This window comes from Salarias fasciatus, chromosome 13 (genome assembly GCF_902148845.1).
Source record: "Salarias fasciatus chromosome 13, fSalaFa1.1, whole genome shotgun sequence".
NCBI lineage: Eukaryota > Metazoa > Chordata > Actinopteri > Blenniiformes > Blenniidae > Salarias > Salarias fasciatus.
In genome coordinates, this window is record NC_043757.1 from 5,075,853 (window position 1) to 5,093,723 (window position 17,871).

At 43.5% G+C, this 17,871-nt stretch overlaps 1 protein-coding gene across 1 annotated transcript in view; it reads left to right on the top strand.

Moving 5' to 3' along the window:
• thada (THADA armadillo repeat containing) overlaps positions 1 to 17,871 on the top strand; it is a 95,362-nt gene that overhangs the window by 45,068 nt on the left and 32,423 nt on the right. The window contains exons 31-32 of the mRNA XM_030106145.1: positions 13,390 to 13,493; positions 16,546 to 16,628. Coding sequence (XP_029962005.1) covers positions 13,390 to 13,493; positions 16,546 to 16,628 — 187 coding nt within the window. The remainder of the gene's footprint in view (positions 1 to 13,389; positions 13,494 to 16,545; positions 16,629 to 17,871) is intronic.

The window sequence follows — 17,871 nt, forward strand, 5'->3', positions numbered from 1 at the left end:
AGAGCCTGTCCAGACAAGGCGGTTATCGCAGGGTAAATACCAATGTTTAGTTCTGTCATCACACTCTGACAAACACAACCAAACAGTCTGCCGGTAATATCAACACATGCAGCGGAACAGCGAGAATGGGAGTTCCCCCTGCCCTTTTTATTGAAGGCCACCGATGAGGGTCGGTGAGGCAGCGCAGGCGGAGAGTCAGGAACCCCGAAGCAGGAGGGAGGGGGGGCTCGAAACAAAGAAGAAACCCTCCTCGGAGCGAGATGGAGAGCTTGTGGTCTGATAGTGGTCTGAGCTGCAGGGAGGTCCGGTGTGGGCAGGAGGGGAGGAGGGGAGGTGGGCCTCTTAAAGGCTTGGAGGAGATTTCAGGAGGAGACGGGGTTTTGATTCCCTGTCATACTCGCCATGTGCGGAGGTTCACCAGATATCTCCTGATCTTCCCCACATTTCCAGGTGTTTCTTTGCTCTCAGTGTCTCCTTTTTGACTTGTCTTGTCTCCTCTGTGTTCCCGTCTTTCTCAAGTTCAAGAAGATTTCATTAAACAGTTTCCTGTTATTTACAGATTTACAGTATGATTTGGGAATGTGTGGGAATTATCTGGTAAAAGGTTAAACACCCCCACCTCTTACTAGTCGTTAACAGAAATATCCATTTACAAGGTGCTGCTCAGCTGTCGTGTGCCTGCCAGCCAGTAGTAGGAGCTACAACGCCGTGAGCCAGTAGTCCGGCTCAATGCAGCAGAAAAATATCTAGAAAATCCAAGAGACTTTGTCTCAGTAAAGCAGTGTGATTCATGAGAATGTTCAGCCGTAGAAGAAAAACAAGCTGGCCTGTAATTTTTGTCTGCAAAAAAAAAAAAACTGAAATATAATGGAATATAATCACTGTATGAATGCATTACCATATTAACCCAAGTCTTTGTAATGAAACCTGCAGCTCCTCTTGCTGCTAACTGATGAGGTTCAGACCTTAAAGATGTTTTCTCGCCCAGTCTGATAAAAGAATGCAGCTCATCAAGACAATCACCTCAAAAAATCCAACTAATTCTAGTCAGGTTTACTTCACAATTCAAGTGGAAACATCATTTTTACGTTTACAGACTGTATGTTAACACAGGAAAGGCAGAAAAACTGATTCCAGATCACGAGGTGGGCTGTTGCTCATTTTCGTCTGGAAACCACACATATACATGCAGAGAACAATATTTGACCAACATGAACGATTACGAATACTTGGACATTCAAATGGAATCACAACCACGTTGACATTTAACTATAAAGCAAGTCCCAGAAGAATATGGACTGTGGAATGTGTGTTCTGCTTGTGCATGTGCAGAAGAAGTGTTTGCTGTGGTCGTGGTGCGTAATCACTGTAGCTGCAGTTTTTCACATTTGTACAGCAATAGAAGCAGCATTTTCAAAAAGTTCCCCCTTAGGAGACTGGATTTCACTTGAAAACATCCCATAAACAGAGTCTCGGTTGAAAAGAAAGATTTCATTAAGTTAACAGAAATGGCCGAGTCTGGTTCACATAATGCTCCCACTGAGTGCTTTGTATTATGACAACATTAAAATGTGTTTCAGCTGTGATTTAAGGCTTGAAATGACATTTAATATAAACAATATTTTTTGGGAAAAATGATGAAAGTACTTGATAAATTTTTATTATTTTGACTGAAATTTTGGGGTAAATATACAGCCAGGAATGACCATGTCAGCCAACCTGCACCATACCTGCTGACAGACCAGACTCCTCCACGGTTTCCTTCCTCTCTCTGAACAGCAGTATTTTAAGGAGCTACGCCTCTTGTCTGTGCAAGTGCCGAGTGTGATGAAGTGTCCTGCTCAAGAACAAAAACACATTAAAGTCTTGTGACCACTTCAAGGGTGAACCTTGCAGCTTCGACGACCGTGCAGTAATCAGCCTCTCCATTCAAACCACCCGCATGCTTTTCTTGCAGTGGCTGATGCTGAGGTTCGTGGACTGAAATGAACTGCAGTAGCATCAATCACACCCTGAAAGGCACACCGAACATCTCAGCGCAGTTTGCGTTTCTTCTCCTTTTGCATTTGATGGAAACCATTACCAGCGTGTTCGGTTTTTAATTACAGATCTTGTGGGACCGTCAAATGACATCTCAGTCACCCTTGTACATGGATTGGCAGCAGTTGAGCACCTGCTTAATATAGTTTGGATCCACCTTTTGTTGCAGCCCTGCCATCTGTTGTGGTCTCTATATTCAAGATGTTAGCAAAGGCTCCTATAAGTCCTTAAAGATTAAAAAAAAAAAAAAAAAACAATTCTATGATAATACAGACTGTAACAAGCTGTTTAACATCGTCTTGATAAAGCATCAAATTAAATCTTGGCATTGAGTGTTTTGGGGCCTTGATATGAACCAGCTGCATCAAGAAAACTACTTTTAAAACAAGTCTACAATGACTTCTTGTGGCGACGGTCAAAAATAATCAACATCCATTTAGACATTTCAGGTAAGAGAAGTGTAATACTTCTCTTAACAATGAGTGATATTCATGTTCTATCATACAATTCTATTTTCAGAAGTTTTTCAAATGATTCTTTTGTAGTTTTTTGAGAACCGAATGGCGGGTTAGTGAGCCGACGCTCTCCTAATATGAGTATCTGTTGGATCCAGTCTATAGATATCCAGTCTATAGATAGCAGCTGTGTAGGTAGGCGGGTGAGAGCACTGGGGAGATGATAGAAGCCGATATGCCAGAGAGGTATTTAGCTGTGGGAAGACTGTAGGAGTGTCCTTGCTGAACTACATGCAGGTGAAGTGCTCTAAACTTAGGAAGACAAAGATAGAAGTCTCTCCCCTATGTGTGGAGAGCATCGCGCACAGTCACTGATGGTGGCTGAGATTTGGTGTGTGTGTGTGTGTGTGTGTGTGTGTGTGTGAGAAATGTCCTGCACTCCACGAGGAGTCAAGATGTTTAGACTTCAGCCGCAGAGAGAAGGAATGGGTGTTTGGACTACTGCGTGCGCCCGCCGTACGTGTGTGCGCTCATGTACGCAGCATACTGGCATTGTGTTTACGCTCGGATGACGAGGACGTTGTGCTCGGCCTCAGGACTGTCCTAATGTATGTTAATATGCTTCACTGTGTGTGTTTTTGTGTAACAGGTAGCAGATGTTTGTGCTCGAGGGAGCAACGACTTCCTTTGTTATTGTCAAAGAAACAACTGTGAGCCGGCCAAGTGCGGAGCTGGGAACCGTCACGGCTACCGAGAGCAGCGCCGCCGCCGCGCTGACTCAGAGTTAAAGATACATAAAATATGTCTCCATCCAAAGAGATTTTGTTTTTGCGCAATTGTTCCCTACAGATGACTCAGGTGATGACTAGTCATGATACTATGGGATGGGTTTGTTGTCCCGCCACAGAGTGTGAGAGACAGTAGTGAATGAGTGGATGTTTAGGAGGTAAAATCAACTTAATGGACTGTTGTGTTTAATGCACAAAGTCATAGATTGGGTAAAATCATGGTCGCTATCGTTGTGGTCTCTCAGGTGCATCTCAGAAGATTATTATTTCACTGGAAAATTGATTTTTACAGTGATGCATTTCAAAAAGGAAAACTTCATACATCATATAGATTAATTAAACACAGGTTGACGGATTTGAGTTATCTGATGTATCTGATGGAGGCAATCAAAGAATTTGAATACTAAGTCCAACATTGTAGACAGCTGGTTAGTGTACCACCATCAAATCCTCTCAAATCCTCTCAGGCTCATCCATAGTTTCGTCAGCTTTGAAATCTTGCTCTATGCCACCTCTTCACCAGGTCATTATTGAATATGAGAACCGGTTCTATGGCATCAATTTAGTGCCAAAATTCAGCGCGCATAACAAACGTAATCGTGCACAGTTCAACCACTCTCTGCGAACAGCCAGAAAGTTTTGACACCATACCGTTCTCAACTAACTTACATGGTAAATAAAGGCAAAACAGATAAATAAAAACCTGTGTCTCAGTCCGGTTCAACAAGTGACTCAGTCATGGAGGAAAACTGCTTATTAATTTGCAAGTCCAGGTCCCCAGAGTGTGACGGAAGAGTGGTGAGGTTCAGAATAAAATCTGTGTGATTTCCAGTGTGAACTTCCCACACTTGAAGGTTTGAGGAGCCACGTCATCTGCTGCAGTCGGTTCGCTTTATTTTTTGTTCATGAAAGTCAGTGAAATGTCTAGCAGGAAGTTTTACAGCAGGTCATGCGTCACTCTGCTGGTGCCTTCACGCCCCGCTGCATTGAAACAGTAATTCAAAAGGATCCCCGACCGAGTACTGAGTGCCTTTTCCAACACTTTTATGTTGAAATCCCCCTTTTTTTAATCTGTCTCATGCAATATTCCAATTATCTGAGAAAATTTTTGATTTTTATTTTCTGTATGCAATAATCAAGACTTAAAAAAATAAAAGCCTGAAATTTGTTACTCCGTGTAGAATTAATACTATATGGCACGTTTCCCTTTTTTGAATTGAATCACTGAAAAAAATGTTCAGTCATTGTAGTTGACTGAGATAAAACTCTAAGTCCACTTTAATGTGGCCTGTGAGTTTTGGCTGTGCCTCAAGCTCTAGAGCAAGACACTGAACCTAAATTGCTCCCAGTGGATGGATTGAGCGCCTCGCTCGGCAGCCGCCTCCACTGGTGTGAATTGAGTGTGAAGGGGTGTGGATTACATGTGTAGGTGTGTAGCGGGCAGCCTAAACAGTCGAAAAACACGATATCGGTGAAATCCTTTCCCAGCTGACAGCAGTGAAGCTGATCTGGTTTTCTGTTCCTGTAGATCATCAGCTTCAAGGCTCAACATGTCGAAGCTCAGTGGTGCTCCTCTGCAGATCTTTGTAAAAAGTGTTTATCTGGAATCAGTGTGTCCATTTTTCTCTGATCTGTCATTTAAAAGTCATTTTGGCTTGGAGAACTACAGCTTATTGGATGTTTTCTCTTTTTCGGGCCATCCTCTGTAAACTGTAGGGACTGTTGTGTGTGGAAATCCCAGTAGATCAGCAGTTTGTGAAATAGACGTGGGAGAATGTGACGGAGTATTGTACTCTATAAACTGTTTGGGAGGTCTTACGCAATACGCATCATGCAACGTTCAGTTGAGCACGAACCGCTGTTGTGGAAATAATGTTGCAGAATATATGTCACAGCAGCTGTCGTCTCGTTCTGTTCACATATCGGTTCGATGACTGAACTGCGACTGTGAGCATGAAGTGCATCAAACCAGAAGGAACAGTGTACCGCCGGTGTTCTGATAACCACTGTATGTGGAGCTATAAAGATGAAATTGATATTAATTATTTCTTTCAACCTGAAGGCAAAAAAAATGATTTGACTGTTTAACTACTACAGACTCTTTTTTTTTTTGGGGGTCTTATAAGATTTTGAATGTTGAATGATGATCTTGTAGCATTAACGATGGATGTGGAGTTTTGAGAAACCCCTGGAATCTTTCACTGTTATATTGCAGCCATTTGCTAAAATCATTTCATTCTTTTTTCCCCTTCGTTAATTTCCACCTATTATATTGACAGAATTGGAGACACATTTGTAGATTTCTTACAAAACAAAACCTGATAATTCACATTGTCACAAGTTTCCAGATCCTTTGCTCAGTACTGAGTGTAAACATCGCTTGAGCTAATACAGCTGAGAGTCTTCTTGGGATTGATTCAACAAGTGTTTCACGTCTGGGTTTTGGAGCTTCTCTCCAGAGATTCTCTATTGTTTTTAAGTCGGTGCTCTGCCTGTACCATTCAAAAACTGAGTTCTTCCCAAGCCACCCCTCCGTTATTTAGAGTTGTTGAGTTGCCTGTAAAGTCAATCCAACGTCACTGTCTATCGGGTCGATCACTTGAGTTGTTGTCTTGTAAAGGGTATCTGACCTTTACAATGAAATTAACACAGGTGAGTACAGGAGAGACAAAGTTTTATGGTTGTTGTCAGACTTAGATTTGGTTCACATGATCTGATAACTTGACCTTGAACTCGATGCTCTGAAGGACCTCAGTAAGGCTTTTCTCTGTTAAAATACAGATTTAACAAAAATCTGATCTCTGGTCAATCCAGTTCACCACAAATCTTTGTTGATACAATCAGAGTTAACAAGCTGGTCAGACGGACCGTCACTAACCCGAGCCGACACCGGACTCCGCTCTCGACACACGCCAGCAGCAGCAGCGGCAGCAGCAGCCTTGGCCCACAGTGCCGGGTGCGAGCCAGGCGTATTAAAGCTGCGGCCTGTGGTGGTTCGAGGAGGGCTCGCTTGACGGATGTAATCCTTTGTGTATTTCCACAACAGAAGGGAAATGAGAACTAGACAGAGCAGCTCTGGAGCTGGGAGGACCTCCTGTTCCCTGGTGGCAGCGGCGTTGGCGTTGCTTTGCGGAATATATTCCGTTCAGCTGCTTTCGAATAAGTTCTGTCTCGGCCGGTTGAGTATGCTGCCTTTGGCCAGTGGTCTGCCCGGCCTTTCTCCGAAAACCCTTCGATTCCAGTGAAAGAATGTGTGGGCCTAGAAACAGAGCCAGCGTGAGTTAATTTTTTTTTTTTTTTTTTCCCTCAGAATGCATCTGTTTCAGCCAGATCATGAATCACTGGACCAAGGATGTCAGACATGTGACCCGTCAGAGTCCAGTTCTACTTCACAAAGTGTGAAAATGAGGAAAAACTTGAAGATTTTTCATTAATCGGAATATCTGCTTCAGAAGTATTGCAGTTTTCTTAAGCTACAGACGTCACGCCACAGCAGTTGCAGTTGGAGAGGTGACATTAGCATTTAACCACACTTGTATACGAATGCACAAACATTCACACTGCCCAGGAGGAAGTATGAAAGATAACGTGATTTCAGTTAGCTCCTGAGGAATTTAAACTTATTTTATTCGTTGCTAAAAAAAAAATTTTAATTGTAGGATCACTAGTGGGTGCTGCTGTTTTTGTATTGAAGCCATACTTGTGTCACGTGAACAAACAATCCGAAATACTTCAAAAGTTTTACATTTTCCCTTGAAAACATTGTCATGTAAATGAGGCGTTTATCTAGTAAGTGGAGCTTCACTGATGTGTCCTTGGCTTCCTCCTGATCAGTGTGTAGCATATTTGCTCTGCTTTGATTTGAAATATATATTTCTTACTTTTTTTTGAACGTGCAGATAGCAGGCCGTTTCCAGGTTTTGAGGTCCGGAGGAAGAAAGTGACTTGACCTTGGCCTTTCAGTGCCGTTTGTGAGGTAGCTCAGATTTTACTGCTCTGGAAGACACAAGCAGGAGTGATGACAAGGGGCAGCTGAATGTCACCCCACCCCCACCCCCACCCCCACCTCCATGTGCTGCCCGTACTGAAAATATACGGTCGTCCGCAGACATGATGGTAGCAACAGAAAGCTCCCCGGGGAGTAGTTGCGATGCTCTGTCGTAACTTTCTGACAGAGATGTAGTTATGCTGCCTGTGCACAGACACACACACACCACAAAATTGCGAGGCGGTCACGCCCCGCTCGCATATGCATGTGTGAAAAAGTATGACATGGTGTCTAGGGCGCATACGCTCGCGTTGTTTGTGCAGCAGCGGAGCTATATGGAGCGGCAGAATGTTTATTTCCCTTTTATATTTAGCCGTCTTTATTGGGATCTCTTTTTGCCTAATTGGGCGCGTCCGCACTGCGCCTTCCCCTCTATCTACTTTTATGTGAACTTCAATTTATATGCTCCTTTGTGCTCGGGTTTTACTGGACACAGCCCTGGATTGCCGTGCAATTATTTGCTCTTGCACTTGCTGTGTCTGTATGTGTGTGTGTGTGTGTGTGTGTGTCTGCTCACTCGTGTGGTCAGTCTGTGGTTGCGGCAGTGGGAGGGACAGCAGCGCAGGCTGATAACAGAGTCTGAAGGGACCTCACATCCACCACCACTATTTTTACCGGGCCCAAAAGTAGAGTAAGGCTAGTTTTAACACACACACACACACACACACACACACACACACACACGTACGTCTTACTCTAAAACAAGGCATACAAATAAGGTTTGATATTCCTGTATTCTGAGCAGCGGCGGTTGATCGTGTGAACTACAGCGCCTAAACTGTACGCCATGTATTTCCTTTGTTACGGGACAAGTTGAATCCCCTCCTGTGAATATTGTCCCACATACTGAAGACAACTCGCAGCATTATCGTCCATCTGTAAAACCTCAAAAAAACTCAGTGTTTTGGATTTATGGCTCTCAGGGTAAATGTTTAGATTGAGTCTTAAAGTATATGTTGAATTATGGTGGTGTATTTTTGTACCACATATGGTGGAATGCACTCCTGGGATGTGTTATGTTTTTATAGTTAAATGGGATTATCACTCCCTGGACGCATCGGATTCCATTCATCACAGATGGATTTTTTTTTTTTCCTCTACATATTCACCTATCTACAATCGACACCCAAATCAATTCAGAAATTACAACACAAAATAAAAAAGTGCTGCTTGTTAAGTTTTTATATTATCGTATTTTGTTTTTAACTCTTTTGGTAAAGGTTAATGTTCAACAGATGAGTGACGGAATGAGCAGCAGGTCTGAAGAATTCACTGGTTCATTTCCCCTTTTCCTCCATATGTCTATACTCGGACACTTGCCTCATCATCTTTTTGACTGTTGCTGTGCAACAATTAGTTCAATCAAATCATGTTTTTAAAGTTATAGGAGAGATCACATTTGAAAACATTCCTGGTTACAATATCTGACTCTCCATGCTAATACTTTAGATCATACTACGTAATAACACTTAAATCTTTTATTTTTCAGGTCAACAGTTTGTTTTAGCTCACATTGTACTTTTTTTTTTCTTTTTAGTTGTATGTTGGAATTTTTTTTGTCTTATAATGTTGTTTTCCCTCGCCGATGTAGTTTGACACCAGCATCATTTGCCTTTTAGCTGATGTTACTGCAGCAGATGAGCACACCAAGAAAACTTTTATTTTAAGTTGTGTATTCGATGGTTTAAACATGTAATCAGTTTGGCTGTTTTGCCTCATTCATTATGAATCAACTGTTTAAAGTTATTTTTTTAAAGTTTTGTCTTCATGTGTTAAACCCAGTTCCCAGAAACACTTTAGATGCTTCAAAATTCACGACGTTCACCACCTTTAGAAAATAATACACATAAAATTTTAATATCTAAAGGTCAAAATTATTGTGACAATGTGGAAAATACAAGTGTTAATTCTTATCAAGGAGGATTTTTAAAAAAAAATAATTAACATTTTAATGTATTAGAAATTATGTGAAGCATCTGCAAACGTCCAGGCCTTCAAAGGTCTTAAGCACAAGGATTAGGAAATGTGTTTCTTGATGTTTCTTTTCACCTTTCATTCTTTCAAAGAACCTATTAAAGCTCAGAACTCATTTGCATTGGAACTGATATCAGACGTTTCATTGGACTATAAAGTATTTAAAGTGATTTTTTTTTTTTCTGCATGTAATTATATTGAAAGGTTTTAAAATAAAAGTCATATTTTGGGACCGTCGAAGGGAAAGCCATTAGGATTTGGACCATAAAATCTGACCTGGACTGTGAGCAGCCGTCTTATCGTGTCTCATTCATTTGAGCTTGGTCCAATCCCAGCATCCCCTCCCACACGGGGTGTAGCTCTGTCCTCACTCTTTGGGAGGAGGAACAGGGAGGAAGCTTTTTTTTTTTTTTCTATAAATATTTTGGTTTTTCTGAGTGCCGGGCTGGATTGAGCCGGTTCAGCCTACCAGGCAGGGACTTCCCAACCCGGTGAATGAGGAAAAGAGAGTGAGAGTGAAGATTTGGAAAAAGTGGCAGCATGAGTGATGCAGTATTACACAACCGAGTCCGTACCACTGATGCTACTTTTGAAGAAGAAGCTTCTTTACGACCAGGTCAGGCCATTGACCTTCCGTCTTCGTACAACAGTTTTTGACATTTATGTCATATTTGCATGTGCAACAGAGTTTGGGAAACAGTGCAGGCAGCCCAGATCCTTTCGGCTTGGTGTTGAGTGCACGTGGTGTCTGAACCCTACAGGAATGATTTACTAGGTGTTACCACACACACGCTACAATAAGAGATTGTTGAGAGTCACACACAGGTCAAACAGGTGAGCCATGACCTGGGAATCCAGCAAACCCGGTTCCAGCCCCCACTGAAACCCGAGGCTTATTTTTGGATGACTCCTTGACACAAGTTTCCAGGAAATAAATAGGAAACTCGACGAATGCCTTAAGTGTCACTGTCGGCCGTGGACGGAGGAGATGGGCCCGGCGGCGGCGGCAGCTGCCGGTGCGAGCCGGGCGCTGGGTGTTGGCCGGGCGTGGAGACTGCAGGAGCAGAGACGGGGACGGCCAGAACCCAGCGGCCGGGCTCGGTGCTACGTGGTCGGCCTGGTTTTTCCCCACGTTGCCTTCCCTGCGCAGCGTAATGAATGGCTTCCTACTGGTCTGTGGCCGTGGCCCCTGCTTAAAGAGTATACTTACCGAGGCCCAGAATACACACCCCAGCCAGCCAGCCAGCCGGCCGGCCCGAGTCCTGGCCTCTGTACACTCCCAACCACCAGTCCACCTGCTGCAGACTGGCTCAGGCTGTCGCTGTCACACTTAAAAAGGATAATTTGCTCCTCAGTTGGAAACAATTTTGTTTTCCAGCAGCAGGTGTTTGTTTCCTTTCCTGTTCAGAGATCAGGTGTCAGGGAGGACGGTTCTCCAAAGCGGGTTGCACGTAGTCGGCCCGAAGGACACTTTGGCCCGAGGGAGGATCCTCCGGAGGAATGACTGCAGCGAAGGGAGGACGCGGACAGCCTTCTTCAAAGGGCTCATTAAGGTTTAGGGCTGAGCAGTTGGTGAGGTTCAGATACTCTCAGTCCCAGCTGTGAGAGTCAACATGCAGAAACAGCCGCCAGAAATCACACCTTCCCGTATTTTACCCGCCGTCCGTCGTTTCTACCTGCTTCAACCAAGTCAGGGTCACCGTGTCTGCAGCCGACCTGGGCTGTCATTGAGCGAATCGCCTGTTGTACTATGAACCCGGGGCTGTCAGAAACATTTCAATTTAGTGGCCTCATGCAGTCCATTTCAAATTGAGTGATCTGGACTGATAAAATAATGCCTTAATAACTTTTGAGTTTAAGCTTGAAAGTTTTTCTCTGGTGAGGCGCAGAGTCCATGTGATGAAAATGCCAATATTTTCACAAAAACTAAACACGACCAAAAAACAACTAGAATCTCAATTTAAATCCACTGTTAATGAAGCCTTCTGGTGCAAAATGCAGTGAATTGTCAACAAAAGATGTTCCATTCTGCCTGTTTTTATGAACTCACCCTGACAGCAAGGCTTGGAGAATAGTCTGCTGGTGAGGACGGAGCAGGCCTTCATGGCGGCGGCGCCAAGATCTCAGCGCAGGTTTCACTGATGTTGTGTCCGTTGCTTTTAAGAAATTTGCTGAACAATGGATTAAAATACAGAAACTTCTTTCAACAATAAATACACACACTCAGCATGTCAAAATTTGCTTAGTGTCCAATTTCAGGAGATTTTATTTTTTAAACCTCTCTGAAACTTTACAATCTCATTGCTTTAAATAATTTGATTACAAGATGATTGTGAAAAAATATTTTTCATCCCTGTCATCACCGTTTGTTTTACTTGAGCGCACGTGCTTTACTCCTTCACCAAACCTGTTCTTTCTTCCATTCGTCCTGCCGATAAACAGCAGTGAGGTTTGAAAGAGGTCTCACGAATCGGACCAGTGGAGGATAATGTGTCCACAACCAGGAACCTAAAGATCTGTAATTTCACACCAGCCTCGCTGTCTTTTAACCTGCCAACAAGTATCTCCATAACAAACATCGGCCCGGTCCGACCAGATATTTCATAGCAGTTAATCAGAAGTCCAGATGATTTTAAAGTACTTATTGAAATGGGATAAAATCGTGTGACAGTTTTGAAAATGTTAGTGTGAGAATCATTGTATATCTTTACATTTGGTATTTTTGTAGAACAGTAATTTATTCACTGTCTGTTATTCATCAACACTTATCTGCTTTTGTTCAAGCTTTGCTTGGTCTGGATTGGATGTTTGGATCAAAAGCTAAACAACAGGGTGGGCCTGCTCATGATATGTACAGTATGTGAAGACCTACACATGATGGGTGTATACTTAGTACACCGATCTTGTTTAAGGTCAAAGGAAGCCGGAGCCTTTCGTAGAATCTGTCGAGTCGGCAGCGGGGCACCGCAGGAAAGACATGTAGACGGGCGGACACGTTCACACCTGCGGGTCTTTGGAATGAGCGACGTGGTTCAATAATGTTAGATCCTGCAGCGGAGGTCGGATTCAGTGTTTTCTGCTGATGTTGTGTTGAAGTGACTCTTGACTCATCTGTCACAACAGTGAGGCTGGTGTGAAATTACCAACACTCGTCCCTGTATGCTGGCAGGTTCAGTACTATTATAAAGAAGCTTTCATCCTCAGATATTTCATTTCATCCTTCGGTGAACATTAAAATTTCACAGTCTTTACACCTGCCATCATGTCAGTCTGAAAGCAGCCGTGAAGAAAGACATTCACGAATTTAAAACCTTGAGCAATATTACAGATTAACCTCAACATAAAGGCGCAATTATAATCTTAATATTTCCTCTCCATTATTTTCAGCCCAACGATAAGTTAACATACTATAAAGTGACGTACAGTGATATGTTATTGTAACATTTTTAGATGAATTTGTCTCATTTCATCCTTGACCAGCGTTATTGTGACTTTGGTTTTCTTTTTTTGACTATTTGCTGATGGTTTATGAGCCCAGTAATTTCAATTTTTCAAGTTCCATTAAGTCATAGAATTTTAATGTTTTTACCTGAAAGAATAATTCGTGAATGTTGTATCTTTATCTTGTGTTCCACTGAGTTTTTTCATGTTGTTTTTATTGCAAAATGCAGATTGCCAGATCTCGAGCATTAACAAAGCTCAGTAACACTGTTAAAACACACGTCTCTTTCACCCAATCTCAAACTAGCATAATTTGAAATTGCCAGAAAAGTCCATGTGAAACTACATAACCATACTCAAAATACAGACGATATGAAATTAATACGATAATATCTACGTGAAAAATAAAGATTATCGTGGAAACAGGATTTATGGAAGGTTGCTAAAGAGATGGGAGACATGGGCCAGATCAAAAGCAGTGTGGGAAGGAAAATTCGTGGATTCTTAAAATACCAATGTGTGTCAAAGGTCGTCTTTATTTTTTGTGTTTCTGTAGCTTGAGTCCACGACACTTCTCTTTTGATCCTGGTAAATGATAGTTCTGCTAATGCAAATTCAAATGTGTGTGTGTGTGTGTTTGCAGGTGCTGTTTCTGCTGCGCTCCTACCAGGCCGACTCGCACAGACCCCTGCCAGCAGGAAGTGGCGTTGGCGAGGCCCTCGGTCAGCGCATGTGGCTCGCTTCTCGGTAACTCTAGACACACACATGCACAGATAAGCATCCATCCCTCCTTTCAAGCGCCCTCACCAGAAGAATAGCGCCTTGTCTGGCCGAGCGTCCCTCCCCGGCCGCGTCCGCTTCATGTCCTGCCCGGGCTTCCATTTCAAAGGGGCCGCCCGCTGACCCGTCCGCCGACACCCCTCCTTCTCACCAGAGATCCCGGCTTCAGGTTGGGACGCGGGTTCATCCCGTCTCCTCCCCTCCTCCTCTCGGCCGAGCCGAGGTCACCCTCGGGTCCCAGCCTCCCCCCGCGGCGGTGGCGGCGGCGGTCCGGCCCGCAGCAGATAACACTGCGGCTCGGTTAGTGGCGAGCTCCGCTTGGTTACACTGATGAGCCTTTATTAAGATGACGAGGTGAATTCCTGCTCGGTGGAGCGCGGCCCCGCCGCCCACTCGTTTGATCACACAGCGCCGCAGATCCCGGGACGTCACAGGTCACAGGCTCTGTGCTTTCAGGATAAGACGAGCCCTATCCTAACTCGTCCGGAGCGCCACTAATTTGATGCGGCCGCCCTCCGGAGAAGCGTCGCCGGGCCGCTCTGAGTCATTATCAGGCTTCTGGCGCTCTGGACTTTCCTCTGGCTGGCGGAGGGTGTCGGAGCCGTAACGCAGACGCTTGTGTAGCTGAGTCGCAGTTGACTTTGGCTCGGTCGCGGCGCTCCGGGTCCAACGGCGCCCGATTACAAACCCTCCTGTGTATCGTTTGGACTGCGGTGTAATGATTCAGCTTCTTCAACTCCGCATTAACGGCCGGCTACACAGAGGTCATCCCTGCCCAGCTCTGCTCTCACCTAATGCAACCTCTCAATACACACCGTCCCAGCGCTCCGTCACGTGTAGTGTGTGTGTGTTAATAATATCCGAGTGATGAAAACATGATGTCAAGCTCACACACTGTCTCCATTGTCCTCTCTCACATACACACATATACACACTTCACAATGACCACACATGCTGCTTCACACACGCATACGAGCAGGATGAAGTTAAGTTAAAATCAAACGACGCACATCACTCGGTCCTCACGTATCCTGAAAATGAGGGCTTCGCTTACTTTTTTGTTCTAGTAAAAAAATCACTTCACTGATTGTGTGTGAACGTGCGTTTACAGTTATATGAATCACTCAAATTTGGGATCATGCGGCTGGAGGCCTTTCATATGATGCTTGCACATTTGTGGCTCGGAAGATTCACCACAAGTACAAAAACACGCCGCCGTCTCCTCCAGCGTCTGACCCAGAAGGAACAGTAGCGTTTTTGTTTTGAGTCGTCACACTGAAATTAGCTCACTGAAGTGAAGAACAGTCCTGAACCGATGGGATGCCCCGCAGAGTTTTGTCTTCCAGAAAGAAAAAAAAAAAAAAAAAAAATAGAATATTGTGTTTTGTGCAACTAAAATCAGAATGTCGTGATGCACGTATCATTTCTGAAAAAGCAAAATGAACAGAATTTTTTCATCATCTTGCACCCAAAATTGTCAGTGGACAGAAAAAAGTATGGTGGAGGCATCATCATGATTAAATGTTACTGTGCTAGTGTGAAGCTCAGTAGAAGTGAGCTGATGTAGGAGGATGATAAGCCTAATCGTGGAAGTAAATCTTCTAAGGTTTCAGAGAGAATTTAAATTGGCGTGACCCAAGAAGAGCACAGAGCCGAATCCAGCAGAGAAGATCTCAGAAAGCTGGCTAATGTCCTCCAGCTTCTTCTCAATCTTCACTGTCTAGAGGTGGAGGAATTCTGAGAAAGCCTGGCAGACTTTGACGAGAGAGATGGAGAAAACAATAAAAAGTGGGAGTTTTTATGAGTGACTGGATATTCTTTAATGTCATTGAGAATTACAGAAGTAAGACAGATTTAAATCATGCTCTGAAGAAGATATAACGAGGAGGCGACGGGTGGTTTGAACAATACAAGTAACTTAATGTATCAGTACTCGGTTACACTAAGTCACAAAAGGTTAGTTCTTGTGGTTTAAAAAAAGTGACATGAGTGCTTGAGTTATCACACCCCCACTGTTGACCCCACCTTGACCTTTCAACCGTCTCAACCTCACTTCTCCCACTATTGATACGTTGCTGCAGCTCTCCTGTCACCCAGCTGACCTTTCTCATTAAACAGATCTAATAATCTGTCCAACTCATTTATTTCAGTGTCGGTGGATTCCTGAACAGTTCAGCGTCATTTTATCTGAAACCACTTCAGCTGATAGTTATTGCTCTCAGCTGGGTGTGCCTAAATAACCATTAACTGAGTGCAAACACAAGCTCCCCGCTCATCGTTTTCTTTGCAATTATTTTGGTTCTCTGTGTATTTTTATATGTTTGGGTTATTTGACTGTTGAGCCGTAGATTCTGGGGACTGTGTGGCATATTTGACTTGTAGCTTATCTGTTGTTATCTGTTGTTGGTATTCTGTTTATTTATGTTCTGGGTTTTATTAGTACAAGGGCCTCAGATCAAGTCGGTCTCTGAAATGAAGACGTAAGCTCCAGACGCACTGCTGATTGAACGTAAACACACTTTGAATTGCCTGCATCAAGGTTTGGGGAAGACCGTCACAAGAGAAACAAGCAGGAGAAAGACGACCTTTAGTTAACGTAATTTCATTTAGCTTCTGTTTAGAAGATCCCATGTAACGTTTCCCCATTCATAAAAGTAGATTAAAGTGCCATCAGCCTCTGGGACCACCCTCAGATTCCTATCATCCACACAACCAAGAGATTCATTGAGCTCTGAATGTCCATTGACCTAATTCAGTAGTTTTGCGGTGAGACGTGAGCCCTTCTCGGCAAAAAGAAAATCTCGGTCTGTGATCTTAATGGGAACCAGATGATCAATGACTGCAGGCTGCACTCTTATCTCTTTAAATCAATAAGCACGTCAGAAACATCATAACAGCCTCTTAATAAAAGAGATCCTTCTTTGTGAAGAGTTCTCAAACTTGGTACTTTAGTACTAAGTTTGCTCGGCCTCAAAGAGGTTATTTCGATCCTGATCAGGTTGTGTTTCTGTCCTTTCAGACAGAACAGCTGCGTGGTGACAAGAGGAGCCTTTCTGGATGTGCTGCTGTGTCTGTGCAGGCCGAAGATCAGCCTACTGGACGGTGAGCGCTTCCCTTCCATCAAACTGAAACAGAAAGTGAACATCCACTACACACACACACACACACACACACACACACACACACACACACACACACACACACACACACACACACACACACACACACACACACACACACTGGCATGGGTACCAGATGTTGGCACAACATTGTTTAGTTTGACGATTTACAACCAGCAGATGCCTTTCAGTATAGTTAAATATGCACTCTATGATCTAAAGACAAGGGAATTTAACATCGTTGCTGCTCTTTTTTGGGGGGATTTCACTGAACAGCAGTGTAGTGATGCTGTCCTGTTCTCGTCAGATGATGCTAACAATTTCTTTCCTTCTTTCTTTCTTTCTTTCTTTCTTTATTTCCTTCTTTATTTCTTTCTAATTAATTCATTTTTTTTTAATCACAACAATTAGATAGTTATTAGTAGGACATTGCATTTAGGTGCATTTAGATCCCCGTTTACAAGTTTTGAGTGAAACACATTGTTTTTGTCTCTGAAAGGTTTCGTGTTTACATGGCAACATTTTGAAAACGATATCTGTTTACTTGGAAATTGCAGAAATTCAGAAAAACATGTAGTTAGCACATTGGGCCACGAGTAGGTGCTGTTGTTTTTGTGAAAATGAAATTAAACCACCACTACACGTAAACATTAACAACGGCGAGCACACAGACATTTGTATGAGCAGACGGCCAGGTTGGATTCCAATCACAGGTGACGTCGTGTCAGCATTCCGGGAAATTGTTTCCACCCGTTTCCATGGAGACGGAGCCCTTTTCAAAAAGTTGTATTTTAACACGCACACATATCACAGCCACATCATTCAGCCCGACATTCTGCATGGGTGCTCATAAAGCTGTTCCGATACAACAGCCTCGCCTGAAGCAACTTTATAGTGTCTTGAAATCAATATCTCAACAGCTTTTCACTCTCTTAGCCCTTAATTTCAGTGGGAAACCTTCCACTCACCAGGTGGATGGCCTGAGAGGTTCCTCAAGCCGTTTCCTGAAGGGTGTCCAGACTCGTGTCTCAGCATGTTTCCTGCTCCGAAAACAGGACGCTTCATGACGGCGGCACAAGTATTTTTCTAACGAGGAAGCTGTGAAGCTTTAAACATACCAAACATATCACGGTGGAAGGTCATTGTATTTGAGGATATTTTTTTTTCCCCCCAAGACAAAGAGGTGTTTAAGATAGATGACATATCAGAGACCAGGAATGTCTCAA